This window comes from Macaca fascicularis, chromosome 6, assembly GCF_037993035.2.
Source record: "Macaca fascicularis isolate 582-1 chromosome 6, T2T-MFA8v1.1".
NCBI lineage: Eukaryota > Metazoa > Chordata > Mammalia > Primates > Cercopithecidae > Macaca > Macaca fascicularis.
Genome location: NC_088380.1, coordinates 137,875,811 through 137,902,499, shown reverse-complemented (window position 1 = coordinate 137,902,499; position 26,689 = coordinate 137,875,811). Strand labels below are relative to the sequence as shown.

Genomic DNA, 26,689 nt, shown 5'->3' with positions numbered 1-26,689 from the left:
TAAAGAAAGATGAACATAAAATTTAGCTGTCTGCATCAATATGAATCAATCTTATAATATACCATTGGATTAAAGAAGAAAACACAAAAGATTACAACCAGTAATGACTCCATTTAAAGTTAAAACAAGCAAACTAAATTATATTGTTTAGGGATACATATACAGAGAGTAAAATCATAAAACACAAGGAAGTGATTACCGTAAAAATCAGGACAGCAGTTCCTCCAGGTGTTGGAAAAGGGATGTAATTGGAAAGGACACAAGGAGACTTCTGAGGTGCTGGCAATGTCCTATTTCTTAACGAGTAATATATGCTTCATAATATATTTGTTTCATAACTTTTATACTGTACATTTATATGTAAAATCCTTTCAAATTATTTTTGGTATTATAATGGTATTGTGGTTACATTAAGTAAGAGTTCTTATCTTTTAGGGATACTGAAATATTTATGGACAAAATGATATAATGTCTCAGATTTGGCTTCAAAATAATAGAGGAAAGGATAAAGTAGATGGAATGAGGTGAAGATTAGACAAGAATTAAAGTTGTTGAAGCTGAGAGATGGGTACATGGGGTTCATTATACTATTGTCTACTTCTGAATATGTTTAAATATATAAGTTTTTAAAAGGCCTTTATGGAAATAGCTTAAAAATGAAGACACACCAGTTTCACAAATGGGAATTATATAGAGATTCAATACAGGTCTAATCCAAATCCCAACAGGCCTTATGGAAAACCTGACAAACTAATTTTAAAACTGATACGTAATAGTCAAGAACTAAGACTGGCCAAAACACAACAAAAGGTGAAGACAAAGGGATCTGCCCTCCCAGATATCAAAACAATATTAATGCAAACTCTAGAAGACACTGTGTATCATCATCTATTGGCACCAGGGTGAACAAATGGTGAAACAGAATCTAGAGTCTGACTCATGCATGTGCGGAAGCCGGATCGTGTACACTGCATACCAGTGGGGAAGGGAAAGACTTCTTTTTTTTTTTTTTTTTTTGAGGCGCCCGCCACCATGCCCGGCTATTTTTTTGTATTTTTAGTAGACACAGGGTTTCACCGTGTTAGCCAAGACAGTCTCGATCTCCTGACCTTGTGATCTGCCCGCCTCGGTCTCCCAGAGTGCTGAGATTACAGGCGTGAGCCACCGTGTCTGTCCGGGAAAGACTTGAAGTCGTGGGACAGAGGGTTCCCCATATGGAAAATAAATATAATTAAATCCCTTCTTCAAAAATCAACTCCAGGCTTCTATGTAAAAGGCAAAATTATTCCACTTTTAAAGGGAAATTTGGGTGAATTATCCTTATGAATGAGAAGAAAAAATTCTTAAGCACAAAAATATAAGCCAAAAAAGGTACTTTGTTAAATTACACATAACCAACAAAGAATTTGTATTCAGAAAGTAAGAGGGAAGTATATGAATAAATAAGAAATTTTAAAAATGTACAAAAGACATGAGCAGGCATATCTTTCACACAAGAGGAAACCGTACTGAGCAACAAGCACATGAAGAAGTGCTTCACTTAACCTCGCTAGCAAGAAAAGAACAATACCATGAAATCCCACCTTACCCATCAGACTGACAAAAATCAAAATGTGAAAAAACAAGCATTAATGAAGACATTGTGAAAGTGGAACTGTAACACATTAATGTGGGAGCAGTTATCCCTTTGCAAAATAATTTGGCACTATCCTGTGAAACTGATCATGCCCACACCCCACAATTCAGTATTTCCACTTTTAGATATATATGCTACAGAAACAAGTATACTCAAAGTCATGTATATACTGAGACATGTACAAGAATTTATAGCATAGTTTGTAACAGAAAAAAACTTAATACTAGAAACTACTCAAATGTCCACCAACAGACCATTTGTATTAGGCAGGAGCTTATATCTGTTTGTTGTTGTGCATCATTACATTTTTTAATATATATACACACATATATATACACACACATATATATACATACACACATACACCATACACACATATACATATATATATTTGATATATTTTAACCTGTAATATATATATATAAAACATAAAATTATATAGATCTATAATTTGTTTTTTGAGACAGGGTTTCACTCTGTTGCCCAGGCTAGAGTGCAGTGGTGCAATCCTGGCTCACTACAGCTTCAACCTCCCAGCTCAAGCAATCCTCCTAACTCAGCCTCCCGAGTAGCTGGGACTACAGGCACACACTACCACACATGGCTAATTTTTAAAATTTTTTGTAGAGACAAGGTCTTACTATGTTGCCCAGGCTGGTCTCGAACTCCTAGGTTCAAGCAATGCTCCCACCTCAGCCTCCCAAAGTGTTGGGATTACAGGTGCAAGTCACTGCACCTGGCCTGTTTCACATTTTTTGTACCAAATATATTACAGTTTGAAGGAAGATTTAATTTTTCTTTTAAAGACTGATTATTATTTGTTACTTTTGCTGACGTCACATTTTAAGTAACTAAAAATTGCAACAACCACATGGTTTACAAAGAAATTGCTTGCTTCAACTTGAGGTATGTAGTTTAAAAAAAAAAAACCTCCAATCTGAACTGAATAAAGATCAACTACATTCTGAACCGAAAAACATCAAAGCAAAATTTCTTCTCTGACATTTACAAACTTATAAAAGCATTATACTTTCAAAACATAAATAGCTTTCTACTGCCTTCTTACCCTTTTCCCCATCTTGAACTCACACTGAATGCTACGGACACTAGCTTACCAATAGTTCCTAATTGCTTAAGGGCACAGACTACGGTACTGGAACACCAGAAACTGTCTATTCCACTTTTGAAAACAGCCTTTCTAGTTTGTTTTCAAGTACATACAGACAAATTTGAACTTTCTCCACACTTATATTAAAGGAGCTGAAGACGTACAATATACAGTGAATACCATCCACTACATTCCAAAGTGACTATCTACAAGAAAATAGAATAGTCAGCCCTAAGGCAGGGGAGGTAGTTCCAGTATACTAGTCTTTAGAATTTCTAGGTTTGGTAATACAGTTAAAACATTTGAATGAGTCTTCTATGTTTTTCTAAAAAGTAGGGTTATTTTTCATTTCTCAACTGATAAGGCTAATTTTCTTCTGTTTATTTTTTTTTTTTTTTTTTTTTTTTTTTTTTTTTTTTTTTTGAGACGGAGTCTCGCTCTGTCGCCCAGGCTGGAGTGCAGTGGCCGGATCTCAGCTCACTGCAAGCTCCGCCTCCCGGGTTCGGGCCATTCTCCTGTCTCAGCCTCCTGAGTAGCTGGGACCACAGGCGCCCGCCACCACTCCCGGCTAATTTTCTGTATTTTTAGTAGAGACGGGGTTTCACCATGTTAGCCAGGATGGTCTCCATCTCCTGACCTCGTGATCCACCCACCTTGGCCTCCCAAAATGCTCGGATTACAGGCATAAGCCACCACGCCCAGCCCTGATAAGGCTAATTTTCTTCTTTTATTAAGTAAATTCAGTTAGTTTAAGCATTTTGAAATGACTATGGTTTTATAGTGTGATTGTGTGAAACTAAATCAGGAACATGCACATTTGTGTTTTCAGAAAAAGGAAAAAAGACACTTTTACTACACTCATACCTAATTTAGGGTGTAAAACGTGGTTCCTGAAAATAGAAGTTCTGTACAAATCTGTGCCATATGAGGTTATTATAGCATAGAAGCTATGGAGAGCCATCATATTTGAGCAATCACTTTTCTGTTTTACATAAATCCCCTCATGGAGTGCCCTCAGCTAGTTTCCTCCAGCCACCTTTCATGGAATTGTTGGTTCGTCCTCTGAGGCTGCAGTAGTTAACTTTGATGTTTTCTTTTTTCTCTTTTTTTTTTTTTTTTTTTTTTTTTGAGACAGTCTCAATCTGTGGGCCAAGCCAGGCTGCAGTGCAGTGGCACAATGTCAGCTCACTGCAACTCTCCGCCTCCCGGTCTCAAACAATTCTCCTGCCTCAGCCTCCCGAATAGCTGGGATTACAGGCATGAGACACCATGCCCGGCTATTTTTTGTATTTTTAGTAGAGACAGGGTTTCACCATGTTGGCCAGGCTGGTCTCGAACTCCTGACTTCAGGTAATCAGTCCACTTCGGCCTTCCAAAGTGCTGGGATTACAGGCATGAGCCACTGCACCTGGCCTAACTTTGATGTTTTCTAAAATGTCTAAGGTCTTAAGCAATCCTTAGCTGTCTAACTGATCTATCCCCACTCTGTTTCCTCAACCACTTCCCTTCAAGTAACCTAAACCATCTAAACACTGAGCACACTGCACTTCCTTTGTTTCACTGTAGGCAAGTCCAGCACCATCACTTGCGCATATCCTCATGCCCCCACTCTATTATAGGTTAAAACTATACATCAGAACAACAAACAGCAGAAAGAAAAGCCACAAAGGGAATAATTGCAACCTTATTGCAGAGCATATTCCATACTCAACTCCAGACAGCTGAGGAGGCTAAGTGTGCATGAAGGAGTGAGGTGTCTCACTGGGCTACAGTGTGCAGTATGGTTTGTCAGTGCTCTCTGTCTGAGCATACAGTAAGTCAAACCACTAGAAAAAATAGGTATGTTCTTCCGCATACTTTGGCTCTTTGCTCTAAACCATTCAATGATTTCCTATTTCACAAAGAATAAAAACCAGTCTTTTCATGACCTGGAAGGCCAAAGATGAACAGGCCCTTGGTTAACTCTTAGACCTCATTCCCACCACTGGCCCCATGCCTCACAGTCACTCTGCCTTCTCTGATGTTCCACTCACACACCCAACCTTGCACTTACTACTCACTCGAAGTGCTTTGCCCTAGGTATCTGTGTACTTTACTCCCTTAAACTCGTGCCTATATAGCACTTAATCTGAGAGGCCTTCCCTGAACACACTATTTAAATTAATATCCCCATTTCTCCCACGTCATTCTCTTTTTTCTTGCTTTCTTTTTCCACAGTGCACTTATCACCACCTGATATCATACATACTTATTTGTACAGTAAATATGTCCTCCACTAAAGTGAGAGAGATGATGATAGAGATGACATCTGTTGTACTCACTGTTATCTCACAACTACCTGGCTCACTGTAGAAATACCAGAGTGTTATTGTTACAAATGTACTGTAACTGTGTACATGTCCATAATAACACATTCCAAGGCCAGGTGTGTTGGCTCATGCCTGCAATTCCCAGCACTTTGGAAGGCTAAGGCAGGAGGATCACTTGAGGTCAGGAGTTCGAGATCTGCCTGGCCAACACAGTGAAACTCCATCTCTACCAAAATATAAAAATTAACCGGGTGTGGTGGTGCATGCCTGTAGTCCCAGCTACTCGGGAGGCTGAGGGAGGAGAATTGTCTGAACCTAGGAGGCAGAGGTTGCAGTGAGCCGAGATCGCACCACTGCATTCCAGCTTGGGAGACAGGGCAGGACACCTCAAAAAAAAAAAAAAAAAAAAAAAAAAGAGAGAGAGAGAGAAAAAGGCTGGGAGCGGTGGCTCATGCCTGTAATCCCAGCACTCTGGGAGGTCGAGGTGGGTGGATCACCTGAGGTCAGGAGTTCGAGACCAGCCTGGTTAACATGGCGAAACCCCGTCTCTACTAAAACTACAAAAATTAGCTGGGCATGGTGGAGGGTGCCTGTAATACCAGCTACTCAGGATGCTGAGGCAGCAGAATTGCTTATACCCGGGAGGAGAGCTTGCAGTGAGCCGAGATCGCACCAGTGCACTCCAGCCTAGGCAACAAGAGCAAAACTCCGTCTCAAAACAAAACAAAACAAACAACAAACAAAAACAAAATGACATTCTAGAGACAAACAGTATTACAAAAAAATCAGTGCTATGTGGGAAACCATTAGACGGGAAGGCAAATAATATGAAAAGTGGCTTTTTTTTTTTTTCTGTAAATCAGGGTTCCTTGTTTTTTTAAAGCTACCTTAGAAGTTGATCAGTATTCTGATGCTCAATAAGTTGGTGAAGAATTCACTATAGTTCTGTCAACAGCTGACAATCTTTTTTTTTTTTTTTGAGATGGAGTCTTGTCCTATTGCCAGGCTGGAATACAGCGGCGCGATCTCAGCTCACTGCAATCTCCACCTTGCAGGTTCAAGCAATTCTCCTGCCTCAGCCTCCTAAGTAGCTAGGACTTTAGGCACACAACGCCACGCTGGCTAATTTTTTTTTTTTTTTTTTTAAAGTACAGACGGGGTTTCACCATGTTGCCCAGGCTGGTCTCAAACTCCTGAGTTCAGGCAATCCACCCGCCTCGGCCTCCCAAAGTGCTAGGATTACAGGTGTGAGCCACTGTGCCCGGTCCTAACAATGCTTTTTAAAAAATTAAATTGCAGGGCAGCAACCATCCAATTAAAAATCTACAACCTTAGCTATATCTAGCAACAGCAACTACAGCATTTACAGTTAGTTAATAAGTTTTGGATTATCACAGCTCAAAACATTGGGGCTCTATTATACTCTGCATTGTACTATATTAAAATGAAGGAGTAGGAAGAGAAAAATGACTATTCTACTATACTCAGAAAAATGCATTCTATTTTCTTCCCAATATTGGGTTGTTCCTTTTCACACATGGAATGTGCAAGAGCAGGGGGTGATAGGGAACAAGTGGGAGAGTTGGCATGCAGCACTTTATTTCAGTAAATATTTTAGAAAACTTTAGCAGATGACCAAGCAGCTTTAAGATAAAGCAGTCTTGATACTGTTTAGAATGCCAAAGATATGTCTTTGTATAATGTAAAGAAACAAAAATTATTAGTGATTCTTTACATCTGTTTCCTGATGCCAACAAGCAAGCTATTCCTCCATTATGGTAACCACAAAGCCCCATTAAGTTTTATGTAATTTTTCTCAGGAATCAAAAAGGTAAGAAATCAGGTGTTCGTGGAATTTTTGTGGAATATTTCATATTAAGTATGTATTCATTAAACAGTAACAAACAACTAACATATTAAATGTACTGATACAGGAGTGCTGGGAAGGGAAGAGTGTGGTTCCTTTAAATGATATAGGAGTGGGGACAGGAAGTGCTGGGTAGAGAAAGGCAGGTCCCTGGCTAGGGCTCCACCCCCACGGACAGACAGAGGTGAGGACAGGCACTCCTGTTTTCAGGCCCAAATGCTGCATTTTCCAAGACCACCCTGGCCCGCCATGCCCCCATCCTGGGCCTATAAAAACCCAAGACCCTAGCAGGCAGACACACAGCAGCCAAAGGTCGAGAGGAGCACATCAGCGGAAGAAGACACAAGCGGCTAGAAGGTGAAAAGACGTCGAGGGAGCACACCTGCAGAAGAGCACACCAACAGACGCCAGCATGCCAGCAGGCCATCAACTGGCTGGACGAGGCGGAGTTTGGCCGGGGCAGTTAGAAGAGAGCTGGGGCCACTGAGCAGCCCAACTCCAGGGGAAAACCATCTCCTTTCTGGATCCCTCATCGACAGAGAGCCACTTCCACTCAATAAAACTTTGCACTCATTCTCCGAGCCCACGTGTGATCCGATTCTTCCAGTACACCAAAGCAAGAACCCAGGATACAGAAAGCCTTCTGTCCTTATGACAACATAGAGGGTCTAACTGAGTTGGTTAACACAAGGCAAACTAAAAAAGCACCCTGTAACACATGCCCTCTGGCGCTTCAGCTATAAAGATTCATCCCTAGACATTGCCGTGAGGTCAGAGCCCCACAGCTCCCTGTCTGTATGCTCCCCTAGAGGTTTGAGCAGCAGGGCACTGAAGAAGTGAGCCACACCGCCGTCACATGCCTTCTAGGGGCACAAGGGAACTTTTCCTGTTTCAGTATGAGAGAAACTCAAGTTGCAAATCCTCTGTGTAGCAGAAAATGTATTTCTGATGTCTCATAACTCCAGAGCCTTATGCTCCTGCCATTTAAATACCTAATCTGTGTCTTCCTATTTTAGCTATTGGTGACTACACATTTATCATATATTGAAGAGAATTCACTTTATTATATACCCTGTGAATACTGGCAGTAAGTAAATCTTTTAAAATATGGCAACTTGACTTCTGGTTTCTGATCTGGCACATAAGGAGCTTAGAAGTCATCACTCCCATCCACGTAACAAGAAAAAAGCCGATCAAACTTAAACAATATCTCTTCTTAGATCCATCAGAGAAGTGAGGTCACAAAGAAAACTGTTTCCCCTAAAACTAGAGAGACAGACAGGTGGACACAGAAATCAACAAGCAGAAACTTTCACAGGATCTAGTACCAGTGCAGGAAAACCTATGAATAGCTGGATGCTCAGTGTGAACAACTTTAAGACTCCAGGGGGGCCTAGTCTTAGGGATCCCCTACACTTTTGTGGGTTTTTACCTCAGGGAACCTTACCAGGTTCTCAAGTGAAGATCAGAGAAAAATCTGTGTTTCTGCAAAAAGAAGGGAAGGGCAGCCACACTGAAATGCACCAGACTATTCTGTTATTAACAAGGTTTGCTCTCAAGAGAAACTATTTTACCAGAGCCTAATCAACTAGGTTTTTCCAAAAACTAACCAACTTGGGGAGAAGGGAAATATCCAACTCCAGTCTCCTCTACCCCTCTTTGCCTCACCTAAGGGGTAAAAAAACAAAACTGAGAAGCACTTTGTGTAGGTCACAGACCAGGTGCATGGGCTCACTGAAAGACTGAGACATAATCATAGCAATACATAATGTCTCCCTTCCCTACACCTTACCAACACATCTACAGGGCTCCTGTACAACAGGGGATTACAAATAAAGCAACAGTATGTCTCAGCTCTTATTTAAGAAGTCTCTAGAGAAACCCAAAGACAACAAGGGGACAAAAACAAGGACACCAGATGAAATTTTATCCTCCAACACCTACAGCTACAGCAAATAGTAAAATGGCCTAGGCCCTAACCAGATAAACATAAAACATCACACTACGGGCCTATTTACCTTGGTTCCTTTTACCCACTATACCACGTTCAACAAAAAATTACAGGGCATCCTTAAAACAATATGGCAATAGGACTCAAGTGTTCCTACTGAGAATCCTTGACTAATGAAAATGTCATCTCTAATAATATCACAGATTATAAAAACTCAGGATAAGAAGGATGTTCAGCCATCACTGGCAATACTGACCATTATAGTAGAGGTCTTAGTCAATTCAGCTAAAATCCCAAAAGGATAAATGATTTAAATATCAGAAAATGATTTAAAAAGTCACTATTTGGAGACATCTATAAGAGATAAGCATTTCAGCTAACTATTAAACTAATTCGGCCTGGTGTAGCGGCTCACACCTGTAATCCCAGCACTTTGGGAGGCCGAGGCCGATCACCTGAGGCCAGGAGTTTGAGACCAGCCTGGCCAACATGGCGAAACCCTGTCTGTAATAAAAACACAAAAAAATCAGCCAGCCATGGTGGCACGCACCTGTAATCCCAGCTACTGAGGAGGCTGAGTTAAGAAAGAGAATCTCTTGAACCTGGGAGGCAGAGGTTGCAGCGAGCTGAGATCGTGCCTCTAGCCTGGGCGACAGAGTGGGACTCTGTCTCAAAAAAACAAAAACAAAAAATAAATAAATGAGTAAATAAATAAATCCAAGTGTTCATAAGTGTTCAGTGAGATATCTGGATAAAAAAGTAGCATATAAGAATTATTAGGTTCCTATACACTAGTAATAACTAGCTAGGAAATACAGTAAAAGCCATATCTAGAACAAGTCTAATATGAAATGTGCAAGCTTATGTAATGAAGTTTTAGAGCTTTACAAAAAGAATATTAAAAGATCTACATAAATGAAGACATATGCCATGCTTCTAACTGGATTACTCAAAATTCATTTTTTTTTTTTTGAGATGGAGTTTCGCTCTTGTTGCCCAGGCTGGAGTGCAATGACACAATCTCGGCTCACTGCAACCTCCACCTCCTGGGTTCAAGTGATTCTCCTGCCTCAGCCTCCTGAGTAGCTGGGATTACAGGTGCCTGCCACCATGCCCAGCTAATTTTTTGTATTTTTAGTAGAGACAGGGTTTCAACATGTTGACCAGGCTGGTCTTGAACTCCTGACCTCAGGTGATCCGCCAGTCTCGGCCTCCCAGAGTGCTGGGATTACAAGAGTAAACCACTGCACCCAGCCTGGATCACTCAAAATTCTAAAGATGTCAATTCTCACCCAATTCGCCTCTAAATTCAATGCAATCCTAGCCAGGTGTGGTGGCTCATGCCTGTAATCCCCAACACTTTGGGAGGTTGAGGTGGGCAGATAACCTGAAAGTCAGGAGTTCAAAACTAGCCTGGCCAATGTGGTAAAACCCTGTCTCTATGAAAAATACAAAAATCAGTTGGGTGTGGTGACAGGTGCCTGTAATCCCAGCTACTTGGGAGGCTGAGGCAGGAGAATCACTTGAACCCAGAAGGCAGAGGTTACAGTGAGCCGAGATCACGTCACTGCACTCCAGCCTGGGCAACAGAGTGAGACTCCACCTCAAAAAAATAAATAAAATAAATTCAATGCAATCCTAAAAAAAAAACCTCTAAGATTTAAATATGCATTATGAAATATCTCAAACAAGAAAAAAAATAAAACTATAGTAAGAAAACATGGAACCACAATCCAGCTTTAAAAAAAGACATCACCAATAGAGTTAGAAAAGAAGAGCTAAGAAAAAATTTCCCCTACGACACAGCAAAACATACTAAGTAAGTAGAGCAATTAAAACAATATGGTAGGGCACAGTGGTTCATGCCTGTAATCTCAGCACTTTGGGAGGCTGAGGCAGGTGAATCACCTGAGATTGGGAGTTATGTGTACAATTATAGTTTTAAAATTTAACCCTTATTTTTCCTCTTACGTTGTTACATACATAAATAAAACAAAATATCAATTCACTCGTTCAGCCAGCCAACCATCAATCATGTATACCTACACTCTCCAAAACATTATATTTGATCCTGAAGATACGAAGTTTACATGGTGAAGACCCATAAATAATTCAAAATGTGGTGGGAGAGACCATAGAACAGTTATTTACTATGCAAAAGGTTCCATGCTATAAAAGAACAATGAATTAAAGAGCTGTGGGAATACAGATGAGTATTATCTCATTCAGGGGAAAGCTGGGGAATTTTTTATATAGGTAACATTTGATTTAGGTACCTTAAAAAATGAAAAGGAGGCCAGGCACAGTGGCTCACGCCTGTAATCCCAGCACTTTGGGAGGCAGAGGCGGGTGGATCACCTGAGGTCAGGAGTTCGAGACCAGCCTGACCAACATGGTGAAACCCCGTCTCTATTAAAAGTACAAAATTAGCCAGGCGTGGTGGCACATGCCTGTAATCCCAGCTACTCAAGAGGCTGAGGCAGAAGAATCACTTGAACCCGGGAGGCGGAAGTTGCAGTGAGCCAAGATCACGCCATTGCACTCCAGCCTGGGCAACAAGAGTGAAACTCTATCTTAATAAAACAAAAAGAATTTGGAGGCTGAAGGGCAGGATTTTGGTAGAGGTAACGATATGTGCATATATTAGAGGACAAAAACAAGGCATATACCAAGAAGTCAGTCAAGACCACTTACAAGCGATATGACTTTGGGCAATAAACTGAACCTGTTTCAACTGAAAAATAAGGACAATGATATCTTCCTCAGAGGGTTGCCCTGAGGAAAATGAGATGGTAAGCTGAGAAGAATATGATGGCATTATGGCTGCCACATCTTCCACCCACTGACTTCCAAGGCTGATTTACCTGTTTTACCTCAGGTTATTGTCTCCTTTCTCTCTCACTATTCCTCCAGGAGCTATCTGACAGAAGAACACATCCTTTCAGTCATGTACGATGAATGGTCTAGCAGAGCTCTTGACATATAGCATTTACTTTAAAAACATTATTTCTTTTTAAACATATGTTCAGAGTTCCACTGAATTATTTCTCTATGGTATTCTCTAGAACTGCTTTGCAATTACTGCTAGGATCCCAATCCTCAGTTTGAGAACGAGTGGTACGTTTAATAAGCACCCCACCTGATGTGTCCACATACTTCATACTTACAGGCTGAGGCTGTTCTGCAATACAGCAGTTGAAACACAACCAGAATTCACTCATGCTTACAGTCCACAGTATAAATGAGCACCAATGAAGGTTCCAAATCTCAACTCAGGAAGTTCCACAAAATACACTCCTCAATACGATCAATGTCCAGTGATGCCAAGATGAAATTTTATTATTTCACTGTGTTTTTGTTCCTGGAAGTCAAGTATCTTACACAGTCAATTTAATAAAGAAAAACTCGGATTGTTTCCTTTCTTTGCTTCTGGTTCTACAGAGACTCCTTTCTGAACCGCGACGAAGGTATAAAAATTGTTGTCTTGACCCAGGGACTATAACAGAGAGTCTAGGGGAAAAAAAGAAAAAGTAAAAAAAAGTTAAACTTTATTTATCTTTGAAAGCTTTTATTGTTAAAATAAGTATTACCCAAAAAAGTAAACACTGAAAAAAAAATCAAGATTTTAATAAACTGATATTCATTCACCAAATTATTTTTTGAGCAACTTTTTTAGTGTCAAGTTCTAGGTGTAGTAGTGAAAGTAGACAGAAATCTTTGCCTTCGTGGGGCATCCTATTTTATGATTATAAAAGTATGGATTATTTTAATGAGTTAATTTTTTAAAATCACTAATTAGAACATTATGACTGCCACATACAAGTTTCTAATTCCAAGAATAAATAATGATCACCATTTTCATATAGGTTTCTTCAGTTGAGTCCTTTATTCTCACAGACAACTCAGACAGTAATTGACATAGCAATGAATTCTAAGGAGATAATCAAGCAGGTGCAGTTCATCAAAAACCATAAACAAAATTATCACCTTATCCACTGGAATTAGAGTTGTACATGAAAAATGGGTAGAGGTTAAGTTAGGCTTTCTTCTGTGAATCAAGCTATTAGATCCCTACCACTCCCACCATCATTACTAGAACACAAGTTAGTCAAAATACTTTATATCCCACCAGGGCAAGCTGAGTCTATTAGAATCCTTGTCAGGCAATTTTCTATCTGCAGTTGAACAAAGAGTTAAACCTATTGTTTCCTTCTGACTGCCAAGCTGTTGACTTTAAGGATGTCCTTAGTCAATAATATCCTATACCTCATGTGGAAGACGGTTTTGAGATAATAATGCTGACAGGCAGAGGCAAAAGAGAAGTGGGAAGTCAAGATGACATGAATCTCTGATTCTAGGCATCCCTCCTAAGATCAGTTTCACCTGTGCACCAGACGTTTGGTTTTGTAAGCCAACATATCTCCCTCGTTAGCCTGAAGTTATGATGAAGTGGATTTGTATCACTTGCAGACTACTACAATAGTCAAGTGAAGATGTCCAACAGACAGTCTGATACACAGATCTGAAGCCAAGGAGAAGTTCTGCAATCATCAGATTATGACTAAAGCAATGAATGATCTCTAGGGAAAACAGTGTCATGACAAACAAAGTGTGCTCAACAGAGTCCTCTGAGTAAGAACAGCATTTAAATCATAGGTAAAAAAAGAGAGGTCTACAAAGGAGGTTTGGGTGTTATCAGAATTAGAAGAGGAAAATCCGTTAAATGTGGTGTCACTGGAGCCTGTTTCAAGGAAAAAGTGGGTGGCAGTATTCACTGCCACTGAGATAGTAAAGACTGAGGACTATTCCTTAGACTGTGCAGCAAACACAGTGTGGCCGTGGCAACAGCAGTTTCAGTAAAGTGGTGTGGGTAGAAATCAGATTACAGGAGGTTAAATGAGTGAAACGAAAGCAGCAGAGTCAACAAGTGTAGATAATGTTTGCAAGAAAAATGGATATAAAGTTTAAAAAGTAGAGTATAGAATGAAGAAAAAGAGCCTTCCTTGAAATGAAAAGATCAAAGACTAAAGATGTATCAATTTGACTGTGTTCAAAGAGGTGTTAACATTTTTGTCCAAATGGCGAAATATAAATCACTTATTTGTAAATTCTGGAAAGAGACCTCATACATGTTACAAGCTTTGCCAACTACAGATCAGTAACAACCACATTATAGGATCACAGAGTCCTGAACATTAAGTGAAATTAAATTCTCCCTTTTGCTTTTTCCAAAGCCATGACTCTAAACCTGGAAAGAGAGAAGTGACAGTAATTTTTGTAGCTGTAGAGATGAAGATGTAATGTGAAGTTAATGCACACATCCTCAGTGTCACAAATCTGGGTAGTATAACAAGGCATGAATTCAGGACCCTGATTCTACAGTCCAGAGGACAAGTCCTCTAACATTCAGGAAAATGACACGATAAGATTTAAGCATGTGTCCAACGAATATCAAAAGAAAGAAAAGTTTACATTTTTGCCATTAATTAAAATCCAGAACCTGGAATGCTTATTTAAGCAGAGATGAACATTCCTTATCTCACCCAAACTCTAAACCAAGGAAGTGGCAGTCTTTGGCCAATGAATCGGGTAAATACTGTGAAGTTTTATAAGCTCAAAGAATAGTATCACTTATTTCCTCCAGCCAATCTTCTTAGCAGGAATATAAGAGAAGAGGCTTAAATACACAGTCTCATGAACATTATTTCAGTGCTGCTATTTAACAAGTTTAATTTCACCCTGGATCAAAAATCTTGCCCATTAAGAAGCCTTTGTGAAGTTTTTTAAAAAAATATTTTTTGAGATAGGGTCTCACTGTGTTGCCCAGGCTGAGCTCAAACTGCTGAGCTCACACCTCAGCCTCCCAAAGTGCTGGGATTATAGACGTGAGCCACCTCACCTGGCCTAAAGTACAATAACTTCTGCTGCTACGTATTTCCACTTAGCTGACAGATCTGCTAAAATATATTTTCAAACCAAGAAGATATTTGCAATTCCATGGATTTTTATTTAAGTAAATATATGGATCTTAAAATGTTTCAGACATGCTTTGGAATGTGATATCAATACATCTTCTTGTTTTCTAAATAAATTTCCTTTTTAGAACTTTTGTTTTTTTTTTTTTTTGAGACAAGAGTCTCTGTGTCGCCCATGCTGGAGTGCAGTGGCGCGATCTCAGCTCACTGCAAGCTCTGCCTCCTGGGTTCACGCCATTCTCCTGCCTCAACCTCCCGAGTAGCTGGGTATACAGGCGCCCACCACCATGCCCGGCTAATTTTTTTGTATTTTTAGTAGAGACAGGGTTTCACCGTGTTAGCCAGGATGGTCTCGATGTCCTGACCTCGTGATCCACCCACCTCGGCCTCCCAAAGTGCTGGGATTACAGGCGTGAGCCACCGCGCCTAGGCCTAGAATGGTTTTCTAAAGTATATATACTTAAAACATATTTACATATAAACACCTTCAAGGAAGTATTGAATTCTTCACAAAAAACTTCAACACACTGCCACTAATAATAACTATACTAATAGTTACTTTCACTTCTTGAGCTGAAAGCTGCTTAAAACATGACCATTTTAAAAACCTATACTTTTTGCAATCTTTAGATAACAAAAGGAGAGTCACTTTACAATAACATCAACATATAAACTTGGCTTTAAATACAGCTCAGCACATTCCACACGTAACTAAGGGGTCAGACTGGTCTACAGCACAAGAGAGTATTTTAATCACCTCATATATTCATAAGATACACGATTTTAGAAAGGGAAGGGACTTTTAAAGAGAACATCATGGAACTTGGTCATTAAACAGCTTATCCAAGGCCACTTAGCTAGTGAGCTTCCTTGAATTTGCTTACAAATGAGACTGACATGAGGAGAAAAGTGCAATAGTATTCTGTACTCAAAATATTATCCACTATCAGTTCCCCTCCTCCTCCTTTTTACCACCTAAATCAAACGCTGCAGATACCAGCTTCCTACCTGCATGAAGTTTTGCTGCTGACAACTTAATGAAGTTATATTCCAACATCCTACCCGCAATTTAATAAAAATGCTTTCTAGATCAACTTCCAAAGAAAAATAATAATATTTTGATGTGAAAAACCTGGCAGTGGGGCATGTCAGATAACTAAGTTGTTGTTTTTGTTTTGTTTTGGTTTTTTTTTTTTTTTTAAATCTAAAATATTCTAACTGAGTTCAGGAATTAAGAATGCTCAGTTGTGTGAAACTGAATCAAAAATTCAGAATTTGGACTTTGAAATAAAAGATCTGTGACAATTATAGCACTTCATTAAGTTTTTAGAATTGTTATTTCAGGCAAATGACAAACTGTATCACTCTGTTCCCTCCCTCCTTCTTTCCCTCTCTCCCTCTCTTCTCTTTCTCTCTTTCTTTCTTTTTTTGAGACAGAGTTTCAGCTCTGTTGTGCAGGCTGCAGTGCAGTGGAGCAATCCTGGCTCACTGCAGCCTAACCTCTCAGGTTCATATGATCCTCCCACCTCAGCCTCCCACGTAGCTGGGACTACAGGTACATGCCACCACATTTGGCTAACTTTTTAATTTTTTGTAGAAACAGGGTCTCACTATGTTGCCCAGGCTTACCCTCAGTTTTCTTAGTAATAAAATGAAATACTGCATTGCCATTTCACAGGTCTGAAATGAGGATTAAATTCGCTAATATACATGAACATACTGTATGTATTATAAAGAGCATACAGGTTGAATATCCCTTTTCCTAAATGCTTGGGACGAGAAGTAATATAGATTTCAGATTTTCTTGTAGTTTGAAATATTTGCATTACACTTATCCTACTGAACACTCTAAATCTGAAAATTTGAAATCCAAAATGCTCCAGTGAACATTTCCTTAGTCCATGTCAGCACTCAAAAAATTCTGGCTGGGCACGTGGCTCACACCTGTAGTCCCAACATTTGGGGCAACTGAAGCACGAGGATCGTGTGAAGCCAAGAGTTCGAGACTAGCCTAGGCAACATAGCAAGACCTCATCTCTACAAAACAATTTAATTTAATTTAATTTAATTTAATTTTTCAAACTTTTTTTAAGTTGTGGACTTTGGAGCATTTCAGATTTCTAGATTTGGATGCCCAACCTGTATTGATATAAGATGCTTTTTTGTTACCAGAATTAAAATGGCAAAATTGCACTATTCTGCTATAGCAAAAACAGGTAATTTGCTGCAAACTTTGAAGAAACAGCCTAAAAATCTATCTAGAAAAAAAAGAGAATGAAAAAAGGTGAATTATGGTTTTATACAAAACAAAAATGAATGACAGCTTCAGGCAACACAGATGATTCTCACATGGCGAAAGAAGAAGCATGACACAATACACATGGAATGATATCATTTCTGTGAATTTCAAAAACAATTTAAACTATTTTGTTTAGAGATGTATACATAGGTATAAAAGTAAAGCAAGGAAAGTTATAATTAAAGTCAGAAGAATGGTTACCTCCAGGACTGAGGGCAGGGATTACAAATAGGAAGAGGTGCTTATGGGCTCCTGGAATGCTGACAGTGTTCCACTTCTTGACCTGGGTGGTAGCCACACAGGTATTAGCTTTATAATTATTTGTTAAATAATACATGTATGCACTATGCAATTTTTTTTTTTTTTTTTTTTTGGCTACCCAGGCTGGAGTGCAGTGTCACAATCTCAGCTCACCGCAACCTCTGCCTCCACTCAAACCATCCTCCCACCTTAACCTTCCAAGTAGCTAGCACTACGGGTATGCGCCACCATGCCCAGCTAATTTTTAAATTTTTTGTAGAGACAAGGTCTCACTATGTTGCCCGGGCTGGTCTCAAACTCCTGGGCTCAAACAATCTGCCTGCCTCCTCCTCCCAAAATGCTGGGATTATAGGCATGAGCCACCGTGCCTGGCCACTATGCAATTTACATGTATTTTTAAATGACAATTTTTTTTTTTTTTTTTTTAAAGACAGAGTTTTGCTCTGTCACCGAGGCTGGAGTGCAGTGGCATGATCTCAGCTCACTGAAATTTCAGCCTCCCTGGTTCAAACAATTCTCATGCCTCAGCCTCCTGAGTAGCTGTGACTATAGACGCCCACCACCACGCCCAGCTAATTTTTGTATTTTTTTTAGTAGAGATGGGGTTTCACCATGTTGGCTAGGCTGGTCTCAAACGCCTGACCTCAAGTGATCCGCTGGCCTCGGCCTCCCTAAATGCTGGGATTACAGGCATGAGCCACCACGCCCAGTCTTAAATGATAAAAACTTAAATGAAATGTGAATTTAAAAAGTAGGCCAGGCACGATGGCTCAGACCTGTAATCCTAGCACTTTGGGAAGCTAAAGTGGGAGGATTACATGAGGCCAGGAGTTCAAGACCAGCATGGCCAATGCAGCGAAACCCTGTCTCTACTAAAAACACAAAAATGAGCTGGGTGTGGTGGCACTTGCACCTGTAATCCCAGCTACTCAGGTGGCTGAAGCACAAGACTTGCTTGAACTTAGGAGGCGGAGGTTGCAGTGAGCCGAGATCGTGCCACTGCACTCCAGCCTGGGCAACAGAACAAGACCCTGTCTCAAAAAAGAAAAAAAAAAAGTATTAATCAGTACTGGACCAGGCTTGGTGATTCACGCCTGTAATCCCAGCATTCTGGGATGCTGAGGCAGAAGGACTGCTTGAGACCAGGAGTTCGAGACTAACCCAGGCAACATGGCAAAATTCCGTAACTACAAGAATTTAAAAAATTACCCGGGTGTGGTGGCAAGTACTTCTGTTGTCAGCTACTTGGAAGGCTCAGTTTGGAGGATCACTTGAGCCCAGGAAGTCGAGGCTGCAGTACACCAAGATGTGCCATTGCACTAAAGTCTGGGCAACAGAGTGAGACCCTGTCTCAAAAACATAAATAAATAAAATAAAAACTAACAATGAGCAGTTGATAATAATGAATTGAGGAAGATCAGAGGTGGAAATGCAAAACACAGAATCAAGTACGAGTGAACACCCTTGCTAGAGACTTTTGAAGAACTGGTAAAATTATTGGGGAAGGGGGTCTGAAATTCCATCAGATGCCAAAGAGGTTTCTGCCAGAAATGCAAAAATTAATCAATGACCAAATATAAATTATCAATAAAGCTTATTCATAGCTGTAGCAGCACTAAATCTGTCGCAAACTAGCTGAAACAGCTGATACTCATATGTGGTACAAGGCCCTTTTGGAAAAAATTAACTTATTTTAAGATGATCTTTCAAACTATGTATTTATCACACAGCTACTTCTCTGTGGTTAATCAAAGTCCAAACCATTGTTCCCTGAACTCAGTTATAAAAGGCTGAGGTAGGGATGCATGTGTAATTATCAAAATAGGAGGGTGAATTTTTTCCTTATATTTAAAATGACTGATTATGGATTAGACTTTCTTATAGTTTCATGTAAGTATAATTATACAGCATGCACTCTTTTTCACATCTGGCTTCTTTCATTCAGCATGTTTTTAAGATTTATCTATGTTGCCTCTATTAGTAAATCATTTTTTATTGCTAAGCAGATTTCCATTATATGGATATTATACAATTTGTTTATCCACCCATCTGTTGATGGACATTAATGTTTTTGGCTATTAAAAATAAAGTTGTTATGATTATGAACATCTGTATACACAATGGTTTTTGTGAGAAGGGGTGAAGGTGGTAAATTAAAAAATAAATAAATAAACAACAAAAAAAGAGGTGTTTCTGTGAAAAGTTTTTCTCTCTCCTGGGTAAATACCTAGGAGTGGAAATACTGGTTAATACAGTAAGTATGATTTTAACTTTATTAAGAAACTACCCACCAGTTTTCTAAATCAGTTTTACCATTTTGCATTCCTGCCAGCAATGTATAAGAGTTCCAGTTATTCCTTATCCTACCAACTCTTTGTACTATCAATCTTTTTAATTCTAGTCATCCTAGCGGGTATACAGTAGTATCCTGCTGTGGTTTAAATTTGCACTCTTCTGCTAACTGGTGACATTAAGTCTTTTCATGTGCTTCTTGGCCAATCATGTATTTTCTTTGGGTAAATATGTTCCAATCTTTTGCCCATTTTAAAATTCCGTCATCTCACTGAGCTGTGTTCATATATTCTAGGTCAATCCTTTCTCCAATATATGCAGAGTGAATATTTTGTCCTGGTCTTTGTCTTCCTAACAACATCTTTCAAAGAGTTTAAGTTTTTAACTTTGATAATGTCTTATGCATACGTTTTATCTCTTATGATTTGTGCTTTTTGGGTTCTAAAAATTTTTTCACATATCCCAAAGTTGCAAAGATAATCTGGTTCTTTTTCTAGACCTTTCAGCTTTTATTTTTATATCTATAACCTGTTTGTACTTAAATTTTATTTTCTGACAGTATAAAGGCCAATTTTTTAAAAACTATGGATATCTAGTTGTTCTAGTTCATTTGCTGAAGATATCCTTTGCTTATCAGATTAATTTAGCACCTTTACTGAAAATCAGGGCTGAGGTCGGACACAGAGGCTCATGCCTGTACTCCCAGCACTTTGGGAGGCCGAGGCGGGCAGATTATGAGGTCAGGAGATTGAGACCATCCTGGCTAACATGGTGAAACCCCCTCTCTACTAAAAATACAAAAAATTAGCCGGGCGTGATAGTGGGCGTCTGTAGTCCCAGCTACTTGGGAGGCTGAGGCAGGAGAATGGCGTGAACCCGGGGTAGAGTTTGCAGTGAGTGTAGATTACCACTGCACTCCAGGCTGGGCGAAAAAAAAAAAAGAAAAAGAAAAAGAAAAGAAAATCAAGGCTGAGCTTGGTGGTTCATGCCTATAATCCCAGGACTTTGGGAGGCCACGGTAGGTGGGTGGATTGTTGGAGCTCAGGAGTTCAAGACCAGCCTGGGCAACAGGGCGGTAAACTGCCGCCTCTACAAAAACTACAATTAGTTGGGCATGGTTGCACACACCTGTAGTCCCAGTTACTTGGAGAGGCTAAGGCTGGAGGATCACTTGAGCTTGGGAGGTTGAGGCTGCAGTGAGCCATGATTGCACCACTGCACTCCAGCCTGACCAACAGAGAGACCCTCTCTAAAAAAATAAAATAAAATAAATAAAATACAATGAAATGAAATAAAATAAAATCACTGTGTAACATTCAATCTACTTCTAGGCTGATTATTGTATTGCACTGGTCTGTTTGTCAATCCAATGCCAGTACAATTATAGTAAGACTTAGAAGTAAGGCAGTCATTTGTCTTCCAATGATACTGTTTTTCAAAACTGCTTTTAATTTTCTAGGTCCTTTGCATTTTCATACACATTTTACAATCAGCTTGTTAATTTCTACCCAAAAAAAAAAGCCTCCTGTGATTCTGAGACTGCATTTATTCTAGCAATCATTTGAAGGAGAAATATACATATATTTATAAATAAATATATATACACACACAATAAATTTTGTTGTATCACTTTAAACTTTGTTTATACCTTTCACATCAGGGCGTTAAAGCCTTATGTAGTCAAATGTCAATTTTCATAATAGATTAGTGGTTTTATCTTACTTAAGAAAGCTTTATCTCAGGATTATGAACCTATCATCCCATTATAGTTCTGTTAAGTTTTACTTCTATAATTCAATTTGAACATTAATATTTTGTAGCTTGTGGTCAGGTAATATTTCACAGTTTACTCACGCTTTTTCTTTTTTTTGTCTTTTTATAAATTTAATAATATATGAAAATCATTATGAATTATGCCACAGAAACTGCAAAGTCATTTAACTGTATACATGAGACAGTAGGAAGGCTAATTTAATCGCTTTTTTAAAAAAATGTCTAAATTATATGTTTCTTGTTAAAATGTTTAAAATTACCAAATTACTGCTCATCTGCTACATAGAATGAAATATATGTTAGGTCAGGGTGATTTACCACAAGGCTCTTCTACACATTAAACAAATATATTTGATTTTTAAAAATATATCTACTTTAAACTTAATTACTCTGTAATCTATGATGTTGACATTAATCAGGATATTCTACAAATAATTTATGTTCTCCTTATTCTTGATTACTTCTAAATCAAAGTTTTTTTGTTCTCACAAATTCTATTATACAAGTTTCATTAAATATTCAGAAAAAAGCAAATGGATTAAGAAAATCACCCATTAACCCTACCTTCCTAGAATTAATAACAGTATATTTTTTATTTGTCCTTTTGTGTACATACCTTAAAAATAATTGTATATACATTTGAATTATCCCCAATTTTATCTCCTGCTCTTTCTAATTAACACCATGTATATTTTCCTTTAGTCTTCATAGTCATTATTTTAATGTCTGCAAAAATTTCCATCCTGTGACTTCATTACAATGGGTTGTTTCCAATGGATTTTGCCTAATTTGGATCATGCTCAAAACACATATTCATATACAGCTGACCCTTGAACAACATGGCGGTTAGGAGCACCAATTCCCTGCATAGTCGAAAAACAATACATAATTGTTGATTCTCGAAAATTTTAAGTACTGAACAGCATGCTGTTGACTGAAATTTTTTTTTTAATTATACTTTAAGTTCTAGGGTACATGTGCACAACGTGCAGGTTTGTTACATATGTATACATGTGCCATGTTGGTGTGTTGCACCCGTTAACTCGTCATTTACATTAGGTATGTCTCCTAATGCTATCCCTTCTTCCTCCCCCGACCCCACAACAGGCCCTGGTGTGTGATGTTCCCCTGAGTCCAAGTGTTCTCATTGTTCAGTTCCCACCTATGAGTGAGAACATGCAGTGTTTGGTTTTCTGTCCTTGTGATAGTTTGCTCAGAATGATGGTTTCCAGTTTCATCCATGTCCCTACAAAGGACATGAACTCACCCTTTTTCATGGCTGCATAGTATTCCATGGTGTATATGTGCCACATGTTCTTAATCCAGTCTATCATTGATGGAATTTTGGGTTGGTTCCAAATCTTTGCTATTGTGAATAGTGCCACAACAAACATACGTGTGCATGTATTATTATAGCAGCATGATTTATAATCCTTTGGGTATATACTCAGTAATGGGATGGCTGGGTCAAATGATATTTCTAGTTCTACATCCTTGAGGAATCGCCACACTGTCTTCCACAATGGTTGAATTAGTTTACAGTCCCATCAACAGTGTAAAAGTGCTCCTATTTCTCCACATCCTCTCCAGCACCTGCTGTTTCCTGACGTTTTAATGATCGCCATTCTAACTGGTATGAGATGGTATCTCATTGTGGTTCTCGCATTTCTCTGATGGCCAGTGATGATGAACATTTTTTCATGTGGCTGTTGACTGCATGAATGTCTTCTTTTGAGAACTGTCTGTTCATATCCTTTGCCCATTTTTTGATGGGGTTGTTTGATTTTTTTCTTGTAAATTTGTTTAAGTTACTTGTAGATTCTGGATATTAGCCCTTTGTCAGATGGGTAGATTGCAAAAATTTTCTCCCATTCTGTAGGCTGCCTGTTCACTCTGATGGTAGTTTATTTTGCTATGCAGAAGGTCTTTTGTTTAATTAGATCCCATTTGTTAATTTTGGCTTTTGTTGCCATTGCTTTTGGTGTTTTAGTCATGAAGTCCTTGTCCATGCCTATGGCCTGAATGGTATTGCCTAGGTTTTCTTCTAGGGTTTGTTTTGAGACGGTGTCTCGCTCTGTCACCCAGGCTGGAGTGCAGTGGCGTGATCTTGGCTCACTGCAAGCTCCGCCTCCCAGGTTCACGCCATTCGCCTGCCTCAGCCTCCTGAGTAGCTAGGACTATAGGCACCCTCGACCACGCCTGGCTAATTTTTTTGTGTTTTTTAGTGGAGACGGGGTTTCGCCGTGTTAGCCAGAATGGTCTCGATCTCCTGACCTCGGTTAGCCAGAACGGTCTCGATCTCCTGACTTCATGATCCGCCCATCTCGGCCTCCCAAAGTGCTGGGATTACAGGCATGAGCCATGGGGCCCGACCTCTTCTAGGGATTTTATGGTTTTAGATCTAACATTTAAGTCTTTAATCCATCTTGAATTAATTTTTGTATAAGATGTAAGGAAGGAATCCAGTTTCAGCTTTCTACATATGGCTAGCCAGTTTTCCCAGCATCATTTATTAAATAGGGAATCCTTTCCCCATTTCTTGTTTTTGTCAGGTTTGTCAAAGATCATACAGGTGTAGATGTGCTGTATTATTTCTGGGGGTTCTATTCTGTTCCATTGGTCTATCTCTGTTTTGGTACCAGTACCATGCTGTTTTGGTTACTGTAGTCTTGTAGTATAGTTTGAAGTCAGGTAGCATGATGCCTCCAGCTTTGTTCTTTTGGCTTAGGATTGTCTTGGCTATACGGGCTCTTTTTTAGTTCCATATGAACTTTAAAGTAGTTTTTTCCAATTCTGTGAAGAGAGTCATTGGTAGCTTGATGGGGATGGCATTGAATCTATAAACTACCTTGGGCAGTATGGCCATTTTCACAATATTGATTCTTCCTATCCATGAGCATGGAATGTTCTTCCATTTCTTTCTGTCCTCTTTTATTTCATTGAGCAGTGGTTTGTAGTTCTCCTTGAAGAGGTCCTTCACATCCCTTGTAAGTTGGATTCCTAGGTATTTTATTCTCTTTGAAGCAATTGTGAATAGGATTTCACTCATGATTTGGCTCTCTGTCTGTTCTTGGTGCATAGGAATGCTTGTGATTTTTGCACATTGATTTTGTCTCCTGAGACTTTGCTGAAGTTGCTTATCAGCTTAAGGAGATTTTGGGCTGAGACGATGGGGTTTTCTAAATATACAATCATGCAATCTGCAAACAGGGACAGTCTGACTTCATCTTTTCCTATTTGAATACCCTTTATTTCCTTCTCTTGCCTGATTGCCCTGGCCAGAACTTCCAACACTATTTTGAATAGGAGTGGTGAGAGAAGGCATCCTATCTTGTGTCAGTTTTCATAGCAAATGCTTCCAGGTTTTGCCCATTCAGTATGATATTGGCTGTGGGTTTGTCATAAACAGCTCTTATTATCTTGAGATACATCCCATCAATACCTAGTTTATTGAGAGTTTTTAGCATGAAGGGCATGAAGGGCTTCGATAAAATGTTGAATTTTATCAAAGGACTTTTCTGCATCTATTGAGATAATCGTGTGGTTTTTGTCTTTGGTTCTGTCTATATGATGGATTATGTTTATTGATTTGCGTATGTTGAACCAGCCTTGCATCCCAGGGATGACGCCAACTTGATCATGGTGCATAACCTTTTTGATGTGCTGCTGGATTTGGTTTGCCAGTATTTTACTGAGAATTTTTGCATTAATGTTCATCAGGGATATTGATCTAAAATTCTCTTTTTTTATTGTGTCTCTGCCAGGTTTTGGTATCAGGATGATGCTGACCTCATAAACTGAACTGGGGAGGACTCCCTCTTTTTCTATAATTGGAAGAGTTTCAGAAGGAATGGCACCAGCTCCTCCTTGTATCTCTGGTAGAATTAGGCTGTGAATCCGTCCGGTCCTGGACTTTTTTTGCTTGGTAGGCTATTAATTATTGCCTCAATTTCAGAAGCTGTTATTGGTCTATTCAGAGATTCAACATCTTCCTGGTTTAGTCTTGGGAGGGTGTATGTGTCCAGGAATTTATCCATTTCTTCTAGATTTTCTAGTTTATTTGTGTAGAGGTGTTTATAGTATTCTCTGATGGTAGTTTGTATTTCTGTGGGATTGGTGGTGATATCCCCTTTAACATTTTTTATAGAATCTATTTGATTCTTCTCTCTTTTCTTATTAGTCTTGCTAACGGTCTATCAATTTTGTTGATCTTTTCAAAAACCAGCTCCTGGATTCACTGATTTTTTTGAAGGGTTTTTTGTGTCTTTGTCTCCTTCAGTTCTGCTCTGATCTTAGTTATTTCTTGCCTTCTGCTAGCTTTTGAATGTGTTTGCTATTGCTTCTCTACTTCTTTTAATTGTGATGTTAGGGTGTCAATTTTAGATCTTCCCTGCTTTCTCTTGTGGGCATTTAGTGCTATAAATTTCCCTCTACACATTGCTTTAAATGTGTCCCAGAGATTCTGGTATGTTACGTCTTTGTTCTCATTGCTTTCAAAGAACATCTTTATTTCTGCCTTCATTTCGTTATGTACCCAATAGTCATTCAGGAACAGGTTGTTCAGTTTCCATGTAGTTGAGTGGTTTTGAGTGAGTTTCTTAATCCTGACTTCTAGTTTGATTGCACTGTGGTCTCAGAGACAGTTTGTTATAATTTCTTTTTTTTTTTTGTATTTGCTGAGTAGTGCTTTACTTCCAACTACATGGTCAATTTTGGAATAAGTGCGATGTGGTACTGAGAAGAATGTATATTCTGTTGATTTGGGGTACAGAGTTCTGTAGATGTCTATTAGGTCTGCTTGGTGCAGAGCTGAGTTCAATTCCTGGATATCCTTTTTAACTTTCTGTCTCATTGATCTGTCTAAAGTTGACAGTTGGGTGTTAAAGTCTCCCACTATTATTGTGTGGGAGTCTAAGTCTCTTTGTAAGTCTCTAAGGCCTTGCTTTACGAATCTAGGTGCTCCTGTATTGGGTGCATGTATATTTAGGATAGTTAGCTCTTCTTGTTGAATTGATCACTTTACCATTATGTAATGGCCTTCTTTGTCTCTTTTGATCTTTGTTGGTTTTAAGTCTGTTTTATCAGAGACTAGGATTGCAACCTCTGCTTTTTTTTTGCTTTCCATTTGCCTGGTAGATCTTCCTCCATCCCTTAATTTTGAGCCTATGTGTGTCTCTGCATGTGAGATGGGTCTCCTGAATACTGCACACTAACGGGT

The 26,689-nt window shown here is 39.1% G+C and overlaps 1 protein-coding gene across 18 annotated transcripts in view; it reads right to left on the bottom strand.

The window, feature by feature from the left end:
- CDC42SE2 (CDC42 small effector 2) overlaps positions 1–26,689 on the bottom strand; it is a 129,269-nt gene that overhangs the window by 23,609 nt on the left and 78,971 nt on the right. For all 18 annotated transcript variants that reach the window (XM_045394206.2, XM_073994169.1, XM_065545883.2 and 15 more), the window contains one exon: positions 12,039–12,381. In XM_045394206.2, the coding sequence (XP_045250141.1) occupies positions 12,039–12,092 (54 nt within the window). In that variant the 5' untranslated portion in view covers positions 12,093–12,381. The remainder of the gene's footprint in view (positions 1–12,038; positions 12,382–26,689) is intronic.